This window comes from Bombus bifarius, unplaced genomic scaffold, assembly GCF_011952205.1.
Source record: "Bombus bifarius isolate JDL3187 unplaced genomic scaffold, Bbif_JDL3187 scf7180000008026, whole genome shotgun sequence".
In the NCBI taxonomy this organism is placed as follows: domain Eukaryota; kingdom Metazoa; phylum Arthropoda; class Insecta; order Hymenoptera; family Apidae; genus Bombus; species Bombus bifarius.
In genome coordinates, this window is record NW_022884399.1 from 331259 (window position 1) to 352955 (window position 21697).

General features: G+C 30.9%; 1 protein-coding gene, 2 long non-coding RNA genes and 1 pseudogene across 3 annotated transcripts; 2 read left to right on the forward strand and 2 right to left on the reverse strand.

The window, feature by feature from the left end:
* Positions 1-3797: 3797 nt before the first annotated feature.
* LOC117207308 lies at positions 3798-7696 on the reverse strand (annotated as a pseudogene).
* Positions 7697-9662: 1966 nt separating this feature from the next.
* Positions 9663-10185, forward strand: LOC117207307. The gene is made up of 2 exons (XR_004487497.1): positions 9663-9919; positions 10116-10185. It is a non-coding gene; the product is annotated as an uncharacterized LOC117207307 (long non-coding RNA).
* Positions 10186-10657: 472 nt separating this feature from the next.
* Positions 10658-18035, forward strand: LOC117207278 (zinc finger CCCH domain-containing protein 5-like). The gene is made up of 9 exons (XM_033447325.1): positions 10658-11291; positions 11637-11842; positions 14222-14332; positions 14449-14530; positions 17128-17175; positions 17260-17430; positions 17502-17646; positions 17709-17865; positions 17937-18035. The coding sequence occupies exons 1-9, from the start codon at positions 10954-10956 to the stop codon at positions 17990-17992; spliced, it is 1314 nt and encodes a 437-aa protein (XP_033303216.1). The 5' UTR covers positions 10658-10953; the 3' UTR covers positions 17993-18035.
* LOC117207280 lies at positions 17183-19978 on the reverse strand. The gene is made up of 2 exons (XR_004487491.1): positions 19451-19978; positions 17183-17347 (listed from the first exon to the last, which is right to left on the reverse strand). It is a non-coding gene; the product is annotated as an uncharacterized LOC117207280 (long non-coding RNA).
* Positions 19979-21697: the final 1719 nt, after the last annotated feature.

Genomic DNA, 21697 nt, shown 5'->3' on the forward strand with positions numbered 1-21697 from the left:
AATTTCTGATTTAGCTATGATTCGTACCGGTGATAAACAAGAAATATACACCTCTTATATTTTTTATTTCACTAATGTAAGATGATTTTAATTGGATCGATTAGATTCTTACGAACAAGGAATACTTATTATAAACAAATATGAAAATAACAAAATCGCGCAATAATTAAACTTAGTTGCTTAGTTGATTATATCATTTTTTTAGAGAAGAAAAGAAAATCTTTCCTTTCAAACGATAATGGATCAGTGGAATGATACAATAATTTTAATATATTCTCCATACACAATAGTTTTTAGATTTAACATTAAATTTACTTTTCTTGTAGCAATGCTTTTGTTATAATAAATCATAAACTTCATTTTAATCATAATTTTAGCAGTTGATAAGCTGCGAATATTTCTGACGCGATGTACCTATTTTACATGGTAAGAAAATATGACGTCCGGACGCCTGGGACGGCCGCCTGGCCTTCATCACCCTTGGCTGTGGAAAGAGCATGGAAAGCGTCAACACTATAAATTGCTGTTATAAATTATTCCCTTATCCGCATGATGTGTGGGCCAGCAGGTCTCTATGTTTTGTAATTGTGACATTGAAAACGTGAGAATTTGAATGCTCGTAGCGATTGCCTTCGTTCCGTCGTGCCTGTGTCTAAGAAGAGATTGGCGCTGCCAACTGCCTGATTGGGAAACCAGGTAACCTTGCACGGCAACCCCAAGAACGGGGTTAAGCCGCGCATCGAACTATAGCCCGTGGGGCTGGGACGGGAAAGGGTACCCACTCTCCTATTTAATTATTATTTACTGAGTAAGCAAATTTGCTCCAAATTATATCGTGTTTGGTGCCACTTTAATTAGAAACATGTAAGAAACATGTTGGTAAAAGTTTCATTGATCAGAAATTAAAAATAAGAAAGTATGAGTTTTGAGTTAAAAGTCTTAACTTGTCGCGAGCTTTCATATGTTGCTGAACGCTTCGATTCTCAGTTCTCTTTCTCTTTCATTCTCGTTTCTAAGTTTCTTTTTCTAAGATCGGCACGTTTAAAAACTCAGTTCCCAGAAATAATATCGTTTCCACATCTGCATAATTGCAAAATTTGCATCTCAAACTTCTTGTAATTATTACAAATTTCCGTATCTCGAAATTATTTTATACCATTTTATACCAACAAAACCACAAACATATGTGTCCTAACCGAATAGTATGAAAAAGTAAAGGATAAATATGTAAGTGAATTTTAAAAAAATATAATCTACATATTATAAATGCAGTTCGATTTATTCGAAATGCTACGTTTAACCAGAATAGTAGAATACACGTAAGATAGTCTGTTCCGTTCGCTCGTTTTAATGATACCACAAGGAATGTCCAGATACGCTAGTCATCACGGTCGCCAAACACCGGAATCAGCTAGTCCATAGTACCGTAAAAAAGAGAACATAATTTACGGTACCCTCAAGTGTTTTCCCCATCTCTTTTTAGAACTCGGGATGATGAAATCCAGGCAACTGTTCCAAGCGTTCGAAGATTCGTGTTTTCTTACAAATACATCATATTTTCAGTCAGAAAATATGTTTTTACGGTAGTTAGGTCGCAAGGAGATCACAGTCATATAAAAGTATTTACTATTAACTGAAACAAAATTTAATATACTTGGACTTATTTAGTATGTAAATGCCATGAACAAAAACATTTTGAAAACTAACTGGCAAATAATATTTCGTTTCTTTAACTCGTTGAATGCCACGCCAGTTTTACAAGGTTTGGCCGTGGCTCCACGATGAATTTTTTATTATGCACATCTTAACATCTCTTAAACATCTCTCAAGTCGAAACTTTTCTTAAGATTATTATTCATTAAGATCTATATTTATCACATAATAGACCACACAATAGATCTATATTTCATGTATAAATAAAACTATTTATATATGTATTTTTATATGTACTGCATTAATTATTATAAATATTGTTATAAAATTCGATTGTTGATTGTGCTTATGAATCTTATTTGTCGTGTCTTATGAATCATTGTATTTGTCGCTAAAGAATAACAAAACTGACAAAACATAGGCCGAGAGCCTAAGTCTTACACTCATTTAATGGGCAATATAAATAGATACGAACATAACATACCATAGCACAATAGCACATTGTCCTTTCTCCTTTTTTTTTCTCTCGTGCCATTACGCGTCATTATTTTTATTGTTAAGTATGTAAACAAAAAAGTCACTGGGTACGTCGGAAGGAGAAGTATCGTTCGTGAGCAATCTACAATGCACATCAGAAATATACCAACCCTACCACATTGAGATATTTTGTCAGTTTAGGAAAAAATTGTACCTATGTTCTGTTTTAAAGTAATATATAGGATAGTTTAAATAAGTTTTAAACAACAATCGATGTATATAATAGACTTAGAAAAAAAGTACTACAGAAGAGAAAGAATTAAATCTCGAGCATTTCATTAATATACTAATCTTTGCCGTTTTTATTGTCCATATTGCAGTCGTTTATTTGTTTGCTTGACATCTTTTTTGACATTTGGTGTTCGTTGCAACATTTATAAATTAGAATCCCTTATGAAAAACAACTTTCCGATAAAGGAAAGACAATGATAGATAGATATGGTTATATCGTAAACTTCCGAATCGATTGAAGAGTGTAATTGCAAATTATGTTACGAAAAGATGTAATCATGGAGAAAAGAAAAGGTCAGGCCAGCCGAAACAATTATCTCCATGAGATGAACGAGAAGTACTGAAAATAACATCTGATCATCAAAGTCACTGTTGGATATTAAAAATAAAAGTAATATAAATGCATCAAGAAACACCATTGGTCACACTTACTACAAAATTATCCAACATTGTGATCCTGAAAATGAAATCGGCATCAAAATTATAGATTATCGATAATGAAAAAAAATTTGCATTTGCAAAGGAAAATGTGAACAGATATTGGAAAACAATAAATATGATTTTTTTTCTTTCAAAATTATAATAAAATTCTCCTAAAATTGTAAAAAAATCCCTCAAAGTTTTGTAATAAAAATTTTTCTTGTATGTAAGTAGTATTCAGCGAAGAAAAAATATTTAGTCCAGATGGCCCGATGGCTATAATTATTATTGGCACGACCTCAGAAAAGAAAAGAAAAGTTGTGTTTTTCAAAACACAACTTTGTAGGAGATTCTGTTATGACTTTTGTGTGCTTTTCAGCTTCCGGCAAAAGCTCTGTTCAAATAGAATAAGTAGAATTAGCTATATAGATGTGCTACAAGATTAGTTATAATCCTTTAGAACTTATCAAAATTTAATTTTTATGCAAGACAATGCACCCATTCATAAGTCGGCTTGTACTGGTAGAGGACAGTTATCTGAGCTGTTATTTAAAAGACGAGATATTTTGCTTTTGAAACCCGTTAAATATATTTTAACGACGGTACGCGGAGCGGTGTGCTCACCGCATTTACTCGATCTTACTCGATCGACACACAGTCGGATCCGCTTGTACTCGTCATATCGATTGTAACAGGTTCACTTTGAAATCGCTTTTCGCACGTCGGGGTTACCAATTGTAGAGGATGGTTATCTGAGTTGTTATTTAAATGACGAGATATCTTGCTTTTGAAATCCGTCAAATATATTTTAAAATAATATATACATACTTTACACTAGTTTGTGAAAAGCAATATACCTCTTCTGGAACGGCCTGCACGTTCTCCCCACGTAAATCAGATTGGAAACACATGGAAAATACTAGTTTTTCAGATTTATTCGAAAAATCAAAAATATAATAAAGTTACAAAATTAAAAGATGTAATTATTGAAGCATGAAATACTATCTATACTACTATACTACTATCTACTACTATCAGTGAAAAAATAATATAAAATCTCGTTTTCAAGATATATCACGTCAGATATGTCATTCACAGCCTACTAACTGCTGAAATTATTATTAAAATAAAATTTAGGTTTAGCTATAAAAAAAACATTATCCTGAGAAAAGTAGGTTTAATGTTAAATCTAAAAAGCTATTGTCTACTGGGGATATATTAAAATTATTGCATTATCCCACGAATCCATTATTGTTTGAAAGGAAAGAGTTCCTTTATTTTACTAAAAAAAAAAATATATATATATATATATAATAAAGGATTGATTTCTCTTTCTGTGTCATCTAAGATTAATTCTCTTGTAACGTGGAACTATACAAGTATACCTCGTTTGTGGTGGAACTAAATTGTTTCTTTTGTCTGTAACGTGAAACCAAACATTGCAGATTCCTAACTTATAGATTCTTGCATATGATGGCGTGGATCATCTTCGACACTCCAGACTTATGTATACGACTGCAGTTCATGATCATTGTTCTAATTGTTCTCCTCGCACTCATCTTGTTCTTCGGTTGTATATTTTATGCTTTCACTTTCCAGCTGCGACTTAATAAGTGCTCTTGTGGCGCCATTTTTGCATTCATATCTGTCTAAAAATCCATCGACAGTTTCTGCTTTAAGTAACAGTGTACGGAATCGATCTCTGGATTTCTTGATTCTTATGAATTTTTGTCTGAGATATCTTATTTGTGCTCTCAAATTTTTATTTTTTTTCAACAGCTGAGCACATTCGTTGTCCAATTTCATTTCTTGGAAAGTTCTGCTTGTCGGATTCTCATGTTGTACTTCGCAAATCATCTGTGGTTCAACTGCTGCCCATTCCATTGAATCCTCATTGTCAAAGAATTTTAACGGCCCCTTTGTATAGTCCAGTGTTGGTTTATTAATAAATAATTCATTTTCTCCTTCTTCTTCTACCTCTTCTGCCTCTTGCTGTTGTTGATAGTAGTAGGGGTGATGTTGATATCGTTCTTCTTCCTCTTCCCCTTCTTTCAGCTGTTCTTCGATCACGAGCTGACTTGCTTGTACATCTTCTTCTTCTTTATTTATTAATAAATTTTCTGGTGGTTCGGGTATGGCATTTATCTTCAACCTTCTTATTTTATTCGTATTTTTTCTAGGATTTGATTTGAACATTTCGGGTGAAAAATGATCGGCACAAACGCCCATGTTTCTCAAAGTGGAGCTGGCATAATATCTTAGATTTGGATTTCCTGTTAAAAGAGTAGTACGTACAGATAGTAATAGAAAATAATATAGATGAAAAGAGTAAAACATATTGATGTCGGGAAACAAGGTATTTCGTTTTATATCAAAATTGTCTGGCTGGCGGGAAACAAGGTACATATCGCGTTTAGTGCTTCATTTGACATTTATTTCCGTTTGAGATATACACGTGTATATGTTACAGGCGCAATCAATAAGATATACAGAGTGCTTATAGGTATGCCATGCATTCAGCCTTAGACACCCGTGTAATGCAAGCCTAAATTTTATTTTTCCTCTCACATATATGTATAATACATAAACGAGAATTACATTGTTGTTATATGAATCTTATCAAGTTCTCATATCTATACATTGTATACTTATATCTGTGCATTGTAACATAAATTATGATTGATTCAAATAAATTTTATCAGTCTTCGTTTTCCGTTTACGAAGAAACCTACACTAGTTCGCTAATTTTAACCAATTATATCGTGTTTCGTGACGTTTTAATGAGAAAAATATTACGAACATGATGAAAATTTCATAAAAATAGGCCAGTAATATAGAAGTTTTATTTTTGGATTCATTATCGATATTCGATCTCGGATCGAGTAATATTGCTCGCCACTATCTCTGTGGTCGGTAGTGAACGTTCAATAAAGAAAATCTATGTAACACTTTTATTGTAAATCCTAAGATATCATCAATAAATTCCACTACCGTGAATATATTTTAATTGAAGAAATGACTGAACTTCGTCTCCAGGCACAACATTTTCCCAACTATTATTGCGCTTTTTTATAATATAGGAAACATTCGATAATTACATAAGAATCGGGATTTGAGTGTTGCAATTATGCAGATGTGGAAACGATACTATTTTTGGAAACTGACATATTAGATGTGCCGAACTTAAAAAAAGAAAACTTAAAAACTAGAGTGAAAGAGAAAGAGGAACGAAGAGTCAAAGTCGGCAACATATAAATACCTGCGATAAGTCAAACCTTTTAACTCAAGACTCAAATCTGCTTGTTTTCTATCTTTCAATATTTTCAATTTATGACTAATGAAACTTTTATCAATATGTTTCTTACATCTTTCTGATTAAAGTGGCACCAAACACGGTATAATTTGGAACATATTTAATTACTCAATTTAATCGAAAAAATCTCGCAAATACATTAGTAAAAGATTAATTTTTAAAAAGTCAAAGATAAGAAAAGTTTCACTTTTAAATTAACATTTAGATACATTATCTCAGCGATATCATGGTTATTTGATCTTGTTACACTACTCGATCGCAGCGAGCCGTTAAGCTTATCCGTGTGTCAGGGGAACCACCCCTCCGTAGAGGGAATGACGAGTGTGCAATTATTCAGAGGATCGTTTTGTGCAATTATCGCATGTTTCCTGTATTCGATAAATGGAGGCAAGATATAACGAGTTTGAGTCTCGAAATTACGGTTTGATTGTCCAAGAATCTATTGCATCGTTCCAGAAATGCATTGTTAAAGTTATTTCGTATGCCATTTTTGTTTTATGCATTGTTCGCCTTTGTTAATATTATGAGCGTAATTGGATACTGTCATATGGAGACAGAAAAATACAAGCAGTATTGTGGGAATTGTTTCGAAGTTTCGGGAGTGCGCAGGGACATGAAATCATCGAGTGTAAACGCGTGACTCGCTTTTTCAGCGGTCGTCTTCCCCTTATTGTGACAGCAAATTAAAGTCCTTCGGCTCCAACCAAACCGCTCTGTGTTCTAATTATAGCAACAGCTCATAGATGGCGAGCAATATTTAACCGCAATAGTAAGCATATACGTTACACTGTTGCCATTCTCATATTTTCTCGCGAGTTCCGAATTAAATGAATAACCCTGTATAAATTTTATTTAAATGTTATTTGACAAGTCGAGTCATATACATAATATTGATAATAGAGCGGTGTACTGTTATTCTGAACACAATATATGCTTAAATAAATAATACAATTTACCCTCTAAATGGTCATCACGTTAAAGTAAACCATACAGTAGGTTGAAAGTACCAAACTTTAAAAACGCAAAATATTTGAACCAATGGATTCCTAGATTAAAAACTGCTATATATCGCCTTTGTTCATCGATTACTATCAGATAACGGAAAGATAGTTTTTAAAGATGATGCCCAGAAATGAGATATAACCGAAAAAATACCCAGCATCAATGTGTTAATATAGCAAATTGACAAATACGAAACATATATATGCACAGTACGAACACCTTGTATTTACCAATTATTGAAATCCATTCTTTAAGAAGGGGATTGTTTTCTTTCGGGAAGTGATACAGATGATGTCCTTTATGTCGGCCGTTGTTGCAATTGACGTAAGCGCAAACATCTATTGATTTACTGTTCTGCAAATTCATAATGTAAAATACACGCTATAAAATACAACACACAAATCCGCGAAAACGTAGCTACAAGAATGAAATAAAGAAAACAAAATACAATGAAATGAATAAAAGAACGCAAATAAACAAACAAATAAGAAAACGGTTGCAGTCAAGAATAATTCTTTATATGTATATGCCATATGTTAGATTGAGTTGGCTGCGATAGACGATAACTGATAAATCTCCCTAAAATTTGTTTTTTCGGAGATTCGTTATAAACTTAGGGATAAGAGTGGGGTTTACGATCAGAATGTTTGCAAGTTCATTGGTAGAGACAGCATTAGTGGAAACAGAAGGTAAACGCTCTCGCCTATTGGTTATCCTAAGACAGCGATTGACCTATCCAATTAGCCTTCAAAATAGCTAACATTGGGAAAAAATTGAAAGTGGCAGTATTTTCGCACAAAAAATGGCTATAAAGTTATATTAAAAAAGTTAAAAATTGTATATTTTTTTATTTTAATACTAAGACTTATTTTATAACATTGTCTCCCGGAAGATAAGCATCGTCCCCACCATCATCACTGTTGTTACTATGATACAGAAATATTGGTGGTTGTAGAGTATACCATACACTCCGATTGTCGATTCCTCTAAATAACGTCGTCTGTCTACTGTGTTTCTTTGACGACAAAGGAACATGCTATGCGGCGAACGCCTCGGGAAACAGGCGCATGAGGGGTCCCTACACTGCACGTTGAACAGCAGACAGCCGTATAAAATGTGTCTATCTTCACCTTCGCTAGTAAACAATTCATGAACAGTTCGTAAATACATATAATCGCTAGATGACGTTTTTAACCAACTCCTAAAAGGAGCAGGTTATCAATTCAATGTTTATTCTTCTTATATATATCAAACGATTATTCTGCAATGGACAGATTTATCGAAATGAAACCTTTTATATTTTATAGGGATGTTCCGTCATTGGTGGCGTCTGAAAAAAGTTTCTTCACGGTACCGAAAATAAATCTTCAGTAAAAGTCGAATTTTTCACGAGCCTTGTAAAAACAAATTTTACGGAAATTTATCAGTCTGTTGTGTCCACACAACAATCAAATATGTATCTAACACAAATAAACACATCTCGACCAAAATCATCCTTCTTAGTTGAAAATTTCCCCGTAAAAATATCTTTAGCCAATTCCAATTTTTATTCATTTTTATTTAATTAACTACTTTACATTATTTGCTTATTAATTTGATTTTTATTTTTGTATATACGTTTTCACGGACATGTGCGTTGTTTTTTGTAGTTTATTTCAAGTTTTTATGTCATGCATTCGCAAAGGAAGGTTAAATCAGTGAATATATGTGCCTATGTCTAATGCAACAACGGTTAACGTCAAAGACATTATTTGTATCACTCTTCGAAAGAAAATGATCTTCGTAAAGAATAGATTTTAAAAGTTGGTACGTACAAGATGTTCGTACAATTCGTGTGTTTCGTATTTGTTAATTTGCTGTCACAGTATACCGCTTTATTATCAATATATAAACCGATTTGACAAATAATATGGTAATGTATGTTATAATAACATAACATAATAACATGGATAAGGGTTGGATAAGGGTTATATATGTGGCCCAAGCAATATTATTCGTCCTTTTTCATTCCTATAAGACAGAATTCAATTTTGCTCATACGAACTGACTGACATTGTCTGCATACATTATCCGCAGATTGTTGATTAAAGGTGTATGTAGACTGCCTGCAGACAATAGGAGACGTTCTTCCACTAAGAGTGTGAGAGGGTGCTGGGTATCCGATCTTGGATGAGCGTCGATGAGTTGAGAATATGCTGTAGATGGAACACATGTGTTGTAAGGTAACAATACGATTGTAGAACCACCGAGTCTTTAGAAATAATTTAAGGGAACGACAACTATTTATAATCAAGAATAATTCAGCGACGCGGAATTTTTTGGAATTAACATAGTCTTTTCCTTAAACTCTATGCTTTTTATTATTTTATTGCCTGCGAACCATTAATCGAACTCTCGGACGCCCTCACTTCAGGACCTCTTGCTACCTAATGTAATGTATGTGTATAGAGGTTGGACTTTCTCCTTCTTTGAAACCTGTATTCATCAATCATACTGAACCAAAAATGAGTAATAAAATTAATAAAGTCAAAGTATGTCCGCGAAATAATAAATTTTTCAGATGTAATATTATACATATGGTGTGACATGTAGTATATCATAGTTTCCATTCATCGAGTATTACCAGAAGATGCAAAACAAATTAAAAAAAATAGGTATTCGAAAACAAAGTTTAGTTTAAAAATTTAAATACCAAAGAACAAAATGAAACTGTGATACATATGTTTACTACTCCAATTCTTCGACTAAAGTACGTTGATTAAAGTGAGTTTTCACGATTCAGTAATGTTTGGTAATTAGATAAGCATCATGGAAGATAAGAAATTCAATATTTGGTTACGGCAACCAATTTCGTTTGCAGCAACCTAATAGCCAGTAGCTAGCGACTTTGGGCCATTTGATTCCTTAGGAACTGATGAATTTTTAACATTTTGCAGCAGTAAAATAACTTGATGTGCAGGTTATTGGATTCGTTTTAAGAAACGCCACTTACCTACCAAGGAAAAAAATATGTGGTTCCACGTGACGATGAAAAAATATTCATGCCTGTACAATAAACATGCTAATTGCCAAGGGTTAATGTTACATCTAAATGATATATGGAAAATACATTAAAATTATTGCATCATTCCACTGATCCATTATCGTTTGAATGGGAATATTCTCTCTTCTCCAAAAAATATAGTAAACAATTAATTTCTCTTTCTTAGACAACTTACAATTAGTTTAATTATTGCGTCATTTTGCTATTTTCATACTTGTTTATCTCGGATCGAAAAGTAGATATGAACTTTTCCGCAAAACCATACAATTAAATAGGTTCTCGTCTATGCTAGTGTGCAACTAAGGAAAGAAGGAATTTCTTCTCTGGCGCAACTAAACAGGGCAGATCCCTAACTTTATAGGATATTATATATACTAGTGTGGGTCACTTTCTACCATGGTCCGCGTGGTGCAGCACAAGTTCGAGAATAACCCAAATCATACATGTGAACCCTCTCATTTCTTCTATATTCTGTATATAGCATTTATTCGTCAAATTTTTGCGGTTTGTGAGATATTATATTAGTGTATGTGAAATTTATTTCTTCGCGTTTAACACGATAACTTTACTATTCACATAATTTTTATAATTTTATTTGCTGTACTTATCTTCTATTTTGGAAATTTTTCTATATAATAACTAGATATTTGTATATTGTTTGGATCTAACGTACATATTTGAATCTTAAGTTACCTTACCTTAAAAAAGACTGCAGACTAGTCTAATTGCATATGAAACTTTTCTTCTTTGGGAAATGAAACGAAACGTGTCGAATCATTCTTATCGTGATGAAAAATTGAGATCATCACACAGTGAAAATTATGAGACTGGTTTACGAAGAACAGAAGAAGAAAGATTACGGCGTAGGCGCCAATGGATTGTAGAACAACAAATGCTACGAGAACATGAAAGGTTGAAGGAGAAGAAGATCTTAGAATATGAAATACGTCGTGCTCTCGAGAAAGGTTTACCACTGCCCAAAGAAAGATTTTCACATCACAGTAGCAATACGAGTGAAAGTAAATCCCCGGAAAGTCAGCACAGAACTGTTGCTACATTAAGTACATCTAATAGATCTATATTATCTAAAAAGTAAGTATGGATAATACAAAGCATTTTATTTTAAACAGTTAAATGAAATTGTTTTATATATAAATAAAAATTAATTTCAAGGCAAATGTTTAGAGGATATATTATGACATATATATATATATATATATATATATATATATATATATATATATATATATATATATATATATATATTTTAAGTATTTAAATTAGATTTAAATTACTTCACAAATTGTGTAGCAGCTAGGTACATAATTATATGATACTGAAAGGTATAATTTGGTTCTTAATTTATGAAGAAGATTATAGCTTGATAAATTCAAGTATATTAAATTATGGAAGACGAAACGTTCATTTGCATTATAGATTAGAGCCATCAGATGGTACAACACCTTTATTTAAAGGACCAGAAGGCATACAAGTTACTGCTGCAGAACTACGAAGAATCAAAGTATATATTCACAGAAATTCATTCACAGAAGATATTCACAGAAATGTATCAGACGAAGCAACCGATGATCTACAACGAGATATTATCAATTTTGAAGATGTTTTGGTCAAAAGAAGAGAGGGTAAATAAATATTGTTTTTTTCTATAATTACCTAACAACTTTCAGTCATCCAATGAAGAAATACTAAAGGAGTATATAAATTCAACTCGGAAGATAATTCCTTTCGGAATTTTCCAACAACCGTAATTTATAAATTCATATTCCAGCATATTGTATGCTTTGTATTGTAAGGTTGATAATCATATGTTCTATTTTTTTTTTCTTTTTTTCTTTTTCCTATATGTTTGAAATTTAATTATGGATAGCAAAATCTTCACTTTACTTATTGCAACATCTGAAGAATGATGACATTATATAGAAATTTTTATGGACATGAAAATGATGGATTTGTGATCGTATTGTGTTCTATAATATTCAATGCAAGTTATGTGTAACTTTAAATTTAATGATATGTATTTGATTCACCAAGGATGAAGAAAATTTGGAATACAACGTTGGATTTGGATAACTGGATATTGAACATTTAATGTGCAATATGTAAGCACAATGTTTTTATATTTTCAGTGTCCTAAGAGTAATTTTATTCTTGTTTGCTGCTTTACATTTTCTTTTTTGTCATCGAGTTTGTACAAAAAAATTATGTTTTGGAATAATGGTATAATAGAACTAATGTTACATATAAAAAAATGATCTATTGCGAACTGTACTTCAAATTCTTACTCCATTTTGTGGATTCTCCATATGCTTTACTTTTGGAATGTCTGCATGTCTAGAAACGCAAAAGTTTAATTAGAAAATTTCATGTTTTATGGTGATATATTAAATATATATTTAATTTAACAATGGAGGAAGGATAAAGTTATGGAATCTTTTCATTGAAATTTCATTCCTAAGGCTCGTGATTCTACAACTGAAGAATGAAAATTATATTCAAAAGTAACTAATTAATCCCTTGCCTTACGATTGAAGTTACAATAGTACATGCCATAAGCAACAACATGCTCGGTTACACGTCAAGCCATTTGACGGTTTGGCTGGGCGTTCGAAGTTGTGCAAATCGCACATGTCTTTTGATGTATAAATGCATGTGTAAGGTACAACTAATTTTATTTTGCAAGATATTTGATAAATAATTACTATCAATTGATCATTGAACAAAAAAGACTTAGTATCTTGAAATAATAAGTCAATAACAGCCACGTACTACATCTCTCATACGTGTTGTCTATGTTTGGCTCGATCGACGTACCACGTCTCCAACGCGACGTTGCGGGTTAAGAGATTAAAATTACCACATCTAAGAATTCTATAATGAAACAGGAGCATTTTTCACTTAATCTATTTGAATTAATTGGCTTCTGTATAAATAGGTAGCTTTATTTTAGCCTGGTGGCATTGAAATAGAACTTGATTTGCAAATTTTATAAACTTTCAGTATTATACGTAACTCATTACTACAAATATCTCCAGGTTTCTACTTTCTTGTATATAAAGTTTTAAATAATATAACAAGAATGTTACAAAATATTATTCTGTAAACAATAGAAAATTGAAAAAGTAATTAATATTAAATTTTTACTTAAAGATACTTTTTTGATTGCAAAATGTAATGTGTTACAATATAATAGTTAGTTATAATGAAATATATTTGAAGAAAATAATAAACTATGCAGTTATACATATATCAACAAAATGGAAGATTTTCTAATCATCATAGAAGACATATAGCATATAAAACATCTCGACAATTCTTCAATTTACCAAAATTTTCTTGTAAGAAAACTGTTATTATTTTTTAGCTAAAATTTTAATAGAAGTTTGAGTTTCTTGAAATTCATAAAGTCTGAAAGAAATCGTTGGTTCTGAGTAATTATTACTAGTTAAAAATATATATCGTATATATAACAAAGTATATATATAAATAAGTAAAGTATATATATACAGAATAACATAAAGTAAAGATTGTATTTTCATAACTAATTTCTCTTATAATTATGGATTCACGTATATAAAATTGTTTTATGATTTATGGCGCCAAAAAAAATTGTATGCCGTATATGTTCATTTGTGCAATTAATCTAAAGAATTTATATATGTAGCAACCATAAATTAGCAATCATTTAATGTGATTTATATTTTTAATAGTAAATATATATCTTTTTTACATTATTGATATATACAATACTATTATAGAATCAGCAATTTAAAGTGAAAGATAATTATATTTCTATTTCTTTTATACCATTTTTACCGTTTCATTCACTTCATACATCTGTTATAAAATGTCCTGGCTTACAATTTTTTAGAAGCGGTCAGTTTATTTACATATCAACCTTAAGATTTCTAAGGTCTGTCACAGCTGCTAATACTGCTTCATTGCTTTCTTCATATACATGTACTTCACATTTTCTATTTATAAATAAATTTATTTAACCATAGGAGAGGGATCCAAATCTATATTTGAGAGAGAAGAAATAAAAAGTGAAACAGCTAAAACAGAAGAAATTGTGGAACATCGTACAGTTGTTGCTATAAATAATGAAAATTTGGGTTTGTTCATTATTAAAAATTTAAACCTGTTGTCGTTATTTTGTTTAAATTGATAAGATATTTTTTATGTGTATCAAAATTGTATTTCATTGTAAAAAATGACGTTTAATTTTTAGAAAACAAGCCGGAAGCAAATAAAAAATATACTACTTCTTCAAGAAGTCGAAGTCCTCCATATAGATCGTCCCATCATACCAGGTTTGATATATAAATGCATGTATTTATGTATTGGTTATTAAACGAACTGGATATAGTAATTTTACCATGGATATGATAAAAGTATTGCTACATAGTGCTTACAGAAGGTATCTTTTGTACACACTCTGTACGTCGTGTACATCATTGTGCTTATTATGAAATTTATGGATTAATTAATTAAATAAAAGTATATTATGTTTTATATCATTTGACAGTCCTTTTATATGACAAAAATCTAATACCATGACAATGAAATATAGACTATAATAAAAAAGATGCATCATAGGAAAATGGAGATTTGTACAGGGGGTAAAGAAAGTAAGTTTAAAGAAGATCGTTGCGCGATTCTATACCTTCGCATCGGTGAAAATTTGTAAACATAGTTCATGTATAACGACCTTGACCTCGAATTCACGGTCACATTTTTTATTGCAACGAATTCTACTTTTACAAGAAAGAAAAGCGTCAAATGAACTATGTCTTGTAAAAAGCTTGACTCCTGCCAGGAAAAGAATATTAAAACTTTAGTAATTCTTAAACCGGCTTTATCTACAATATCAACTTTTTTTTTTATAAATCTCCTTTGATTCGAAGGTGTAAAATCACGCTACGATCCTCTTTACACTTACTTTTTTTACATCTTGCACAAACACTTTAGTAATCACTACATGGTTACTTAGTACCGTTATTTGCATTTTAAGCTCATAGCCTATTACAAAAAAAAGGTTATTGATACTTATTACATATATCTTACATATATATGAACATTTACATATTTCACACATATATACCCAGTATACACACATACTGCAATATACTAACTTAATTTTTATTATGATTCGAGTAATATTAATTTGTTTATTGTCATGACTTCTTGCACAAAATGGAATATATATATATATATATATATTTATAAAAATAATGGATATAATTATTTACTTATATAAAATTTTTATATAATAATAATATTTTATTATTAATGGTAATATTTTCATTTAATATTATATATTTTGTTGAAATACTATACTTCACAAATTTAGATTAGTAAGTACGTAATAAATCATTATCATATATATATAACATATAGGAATACAGGAATAATGTATGTAACATTTATAAGTATTATTAGAACATTTATGATCATAATGAACATGTATTACTAAATTCGTACCTTATATTTAATTGTGCTATGTGACGTTTATTTTAGGTATATGCTTTGTGTTACTATAGTCTGTTTTGTTCTAGCTTATACTTGTTTCTTTTTTTTTTGGATGTATCAGAAGTGGAAACTGGGTGAAAAAGGTAACTCTAAGCTGCTAAAAGCCCGACTTCTCTTTCATCTCCACTAAGTGGAGGGATATGATGTAATTGTTACTTTAATGAAGTTTTGGTATAAAAAGATTAAAAGGAATTTGATTCGCAATATATCTGTATGCATATGCTTGGTAATGTCATTACCAATGCTTATGTTTTCTTTTTTGATTTGACTATATATAATCTATTTAACGAGACGAGGTAGTAAACGTATTCAAGTTTTGTTTGCTGCCTCGTCTCGTTAGACAGAGTATATGTTTCGTTTCTTTCTTCTTCCTCAAGAAAAATGTAATAATATAATAGAATACTTTCTATCATATGAATAAAGAATGAATTAGAACAAGTTACATGACAATATTGCTATTCAAATTCATACGTTCATTTCATAGGTATTCTTCTCACAAACTTCAGTTAAAATATCTTATAAATAATCAGTCATCTTCATGCCAATAAATACAAAGTAATTATCTCTTCATGAAATCCAAAAACCATTTAGTTAGTAAAAACAATTTAGTTCATAAAATTTTCACAACTCATTTCTAGTATATGTTATTTTATAATATAGGTTTTTTGATTAACATGTTAATATAAATGGAATCTATTAGTAATATTTTTTGTCTATGCTAACATTAACATATCATATCCGACTTTTATATGTTTTTTGTTCAGGTAAAGTATTATGGATGTAATGATTAATAACAATCATGAAAAGGTAAGTAATTGAAGTTCTAAAAGTAAATTTAATGTCTATATGTACCAATTACCATTTGTCTTGGCCATTTAATCCCTAATTCATTATTAAGGATTATGCAAAGCAATCAATTAAATGTATAACAAATAGAATATAAAATTGTTATTTTTTATAATATTGTGCACATCTGTTTATTTTTTCATTTAAGTCCAATATTATTTTGAGAATTATTCTACTTGCTTTTACTTACATTTTATAATAAATTTCAGCACTTATATTTTCTAACTTGCTATAATGTATGATTATTCATCATGCTACTATTAACTATTTTTTCTTTTTGGTAATTTATACCATTTTTATATAATTTATATATAAATAAATTCAATATTTAGTGAAATATAGATATAAGTTACAGAGTATTGCCGTATTAAAACGTAAAAATTATATAATATCAATCCGTTAATGTATTATGTTAATATATTAATAATAATAGTATTTATATTTTATGTTTTAATACGATAATGTTTAGTTTAAAGTTAATTTAATGTAAAGTTTAAAACTAAACTTTTGTTACTTAAGTATTCTTTTTTAGGTATAAAGATTCAAAACATAATAACAGGGATAGTTACAGAAATGATAGGTACCAATTATTCGTTATAATTTTGTATATTTGGTTAATATGTTTATTTTTCAGTTTTATTGTAGTGTTGTATAATTTATTTAGAGACAGAGATCATAGTAGAGGTGGAAGTGGAAAGTATAAAGAAAAAGTCAGGCCACATAGTCAATTGCACACTGCAGAGGAAAAACACCTGCGAGAAAGAAAAAGTAATAGAGATAATTCACATTCAAAGGGAGGAGAACAAAGAGCATGGGTCAAAGATTCTCATAATAGGTACATAATAAAATATGAAATAATGTAAAATGATGTTTCTTGAAAACTAAATGTTATAAATATTATTGAAGCAACAAGTCATCTAAACACGAAAGACCTTATCGAGAAAAATCGAGAGAGCGATTCCGAGAAAGAAGAGAAAGAGATAAGTCTAGAGAACGTAGGCTACCTCCATCACATTATATTGAACCCATTCCTGTTCCTGTTTATTATGGAGTAAGTATTCAATTTATACGTGGAATATAATTCTTCTGACATTAAATTTCATTGGTCATTAGGGTTTTCCTCCGAGACCAATAATGGTTGGACCATTGGTTCCAATTCCAAGGCAAGTTCCTTTAAAAGGAACTAGGCATATGATGAGTCCATTAAGACCATATCCACCACGATTTATTCAGCCAGATATATATAGATTTTGTCCATTTCCAAATCCTAGTATGTATTTTTTTAATTCATAATGAAGTACATGAAGAGTTACTGTGTTAATTATTTGTATTTTATATAGGATTTAGGCCAATGTATTAATGGAGGATTTATGATGAATGGAAAATTGCTGCATTAAATATCAGACATTTTACAAAAATTAAAAATTTTTCGAAGTATCATAGTGAAGTAGATTATCTTTAATTCAAAATATTGTTATGATTATATGAGATATATACATGTTTTATATTTTTTTAGCAGCCATAAGAATTTTTTATGATTTAGATTAAAAACTATAAATTAGTTCATTCAGACACTGACATGCATATAAGAATTGATGTTTCATCGATTTTACGATCTCGCTATATTATAAACATTATTATATTAATACAATCGCGTTTTAACCCTTTGAGTCCCAAGCAGCGCGATCACGCTGTTTGAATTTTTTGTTGAAAAGTTCCAATACATTTGAACGCTACGGATGTTTGACGGTATTTTATATTTCATTGATATCTTCTCAATAATTTTTATTGAACAAAACTTGAAATATTTATAAACTAATAGTACGCATATATAATAATATAGATGTATTTCATAAAGTAGCAAATATGACGAGCTCTGTTACGCCGCTTGTTTCTCTTCGCAATCGATTAAGAAAAGCACTATCACGCTGTTCGGGATTTTTCTACTGTTTTTTCAATGACCCCTGGAACTCAAACAGTTAAGCTAAAAATCGTGAAGACAAAGAAATCATGTTTTTGACCATTGATTTTTTAAATACCGATTATCTTGTAATATGTGCATTTTTAAGCATATTTAATAATATTTCCAAAATCTTTTAAAATTTGTTTATATTTGATGTATTTTTGTGAAACTTGCTTGTATGTTTTTAGATGGTAATAATAATATTGTGTTCAAATTGTATTAATTGATAATGGATTGTGTATTATTAAATTTAAAAAATATGTTTATGTAGTTTGTAGTATGTAGTTTGTTTGTATAGTTTTTATATATAATAATTTGTCGTATATCAGACTTTACGTTTACATATTTCAAGGAGGTTGTTTGGCAAAAAGGATTGGTTTCCTTAGTATACACTTTTTTTATTTTTGGCATTTATAATAGTAGTAAAGTTAAAAATTTATTTAGGTAATGGACTTCATGTAAATTTGATATATTAAAAAATGATGTATTAATAAAACTATACAAAGCAAACTATTTATTATAATATTTAGAAGATAAAATCACTTTCTATTTAGGTTTTATTTGCGTAATTGTGTTTGTGAAAATGCATGTTTATATAAGTGATCTCAATCTAAAATTACAAGAGTTTCTATCAGATACGTAATTATTTTTCGTTTTATAAGAATATCGTTTATTTATGTTAAATCAGTTTCATTTAATTCTCATAGCACAAAAAATCAGAGAAAATTGAAATTTTCAAAATTGCAAGTTCAGGTATCAAATTGATAAAATCAGGTTACTAATTTAGTTATTCTTCACTCCTTTTTGGAGTTATTTAATAATATATAGAACATACAGATATTTTAAATAAAATAAATTATCACTGGGATTAATAATGTATAGTACGACGAACGAGGTACGTAATAGCCGTGACATTCAATGCCTTTTCGTGTTCCACATTTGGGGTCTGGACTCCTGATCTCGGTCATATATAGGTCTGTATATAGGATTGGAAACTTGTGGTAGGTTAGTGATCAAATGATGTTGATCAATTTGTCTGCAGGAAAGCGCTTCAATTAAGAAATTATGATTGCAGCGGACTTCAGAGCCACTTTACGCTAACTTTGGATTAAGGTACGCTGTACCAACTTTGCCAACTGTACCAACAAATTAAAGAAACTCGCTACTTTATCAACCGAAAAAGAAAATTTAATTATCAAAATTATTAATACCTTGTTATATTTATACTTTACTATATGTTATTTTATCACATCGTACATGTATTTTAACTATTCTATTTTATTATTAACGTAATTCTTTTTGTAAGTAGTCAGTTAGCGACGAGAATCTGAAGTATCGAGACGTGTCAAACATAATAATATTTGATCGGAATTTATTGTAAGTTCAGTTCAGCGTTAAAGTGTTAAATAAATAAGTTAAGTTATAAAATAAAGAGTTTACTACATTATAAGAGTTATTGAATCATTAGAATTAACTGTCAAGACCACCACAAATTGGTGACCTCGACATGATCTCTTCGAAATGCCATTACACCATTCTCCGACAAGAAGTAAAACATTTCCTCAAAGAGTTTTAACAAACGCAATGTATGAAACGCAGTTGACGCATTGTCGATGGTTAAACAATCTCTCTTTTGAAGAGAGAACCTTAATTTTGTGATTTACAGAAATTGAGGCGGCCTTCGCAATCAAAAAGATAACACACCTTTTGTCCTTTGTCACGAAAATCTTTAGAAACTCATTGACTAGAGATAAATATGAGACTCTGAAAGCGCGTATTATTTCTTCGTTTGATGAGTTTAGCGAATTCAAATTGAGGGATCTTCTTCGCAATAATGAACTTGTAGACGAAAAACCATTTTCTATAACGCTTAAGAAATCTAGCGGATGGGTTATGTAATGAGAGCGTTTTTAGGACTTTTATCCTTCAAAAACCTCCAAATAACGATCGAGGGATTCTTGCAATCAGTGATGTCCAAGATTTGTCACGACTAACATAACAAACGGACGAAATCGCTGGGGTCTTAAAATCATTGATATCCGCATGTTACGTCGCGTGAAATGGTCCGTGCGACGTCCTTGATTGTATGACCGTCAAGGCTCAAACCTCCTTAGACAGACCCTCAATAAACCTAAGGCCCCAACACAAACCGAATCTTATTAGCTTGCAGGAACCTTTAATTATGCAAGTATTTTCAGTTTATAGCTGGTATTTAAAACAGTCCTTAGGTCTATTGCACGCTCTTACAAACACGGAGAAAACGGGTAGTCATCTATTGGGAAAAACCGAATATTTGTCTAACAAAAAGGCTGATTTTTCCCATGAACAAGGCCACCCATGAGCCACGTTGGTAGGAGGCTTCCTCCTCATACCTTCAGGCATTAAAGTGGGTCATAACCAATTGATATCGCGGATCGTTACCCTCACTTTTCCTAACGAAAAGTGTGAACAACGAATCCGCGTTCTTCGTGCAAAGGGCACACCCACACCGAGTTTTCTTCCGTAATAACATGGTGTAAAACTGACTTGTCGCTCTTATTTTTAGTTCTTAGTTTTACAGCCAGTTTCACATCCAGTTTCACATCCAGTTTCACATCCAGTTTCACATCCAGTTTCACATCCAGTTTACATCCAGTCTAGATCGAGTCTATATCATCAGGAGGGTCAACTCTACTTCCTCTCCTTGCGCTCTAGTCTATATTCAGTCAAATCTCAGTCAGTCTAAGTCAAGAACCAGTTAAAGGCTGGTGCAAGGAACATCAAGAGTCAGAAGTCCAGCAAGAAACTACAAGTTGAACACATACATCATCATCGTCATCACGAAAGGAGTCTCAGGTCGTACTCGTTCGTAGTTGTCATATCACATACTCATTCTTGTATCACACTGAAGTTGTTGGAGCATTCAAATATATAATAACCTGTTAATATCAGTGTTATCTACAGTCAACTACCTTTATTATCCCACAAGAAATAAAGGATCGGACTATCGGAAACTATCACAACTGATAGGGTTTTCAAGGATAAGGTCCTCCATCGTCGGATGTCAACGGATACCAACCATTGTCTACCACCTAGCGTCAAACGGATTGGTCGAACGGTAGCGTCGCTCATTGAAAACCGCATTAGGATGTCATAATAA

Bases quoted from the DNA above. Each gene is read 5' to 3' on its own strand.
- LOC117207278 (XM_033447325.1), top strand. From the start codon at position 10,954: ATGAAACGAAACGTGTCGAATCATTCTTATCGTGATGAAAAATTGAGA. The intron at 11,292-11,636 runs GTAAGTATGGAT...TTTGCATTATAG, and splicing joins AGATCTATATTATCTAAAAA to ATTAGAGCCATCAGATGGTA. The intron at 17,866-17,936 runs GTATGTATTTTT...ATTTTATATAGG, and splicing joins TTGTCCATTTCCAAATCCTA to ATTTAGGCCAATGTATTAAT.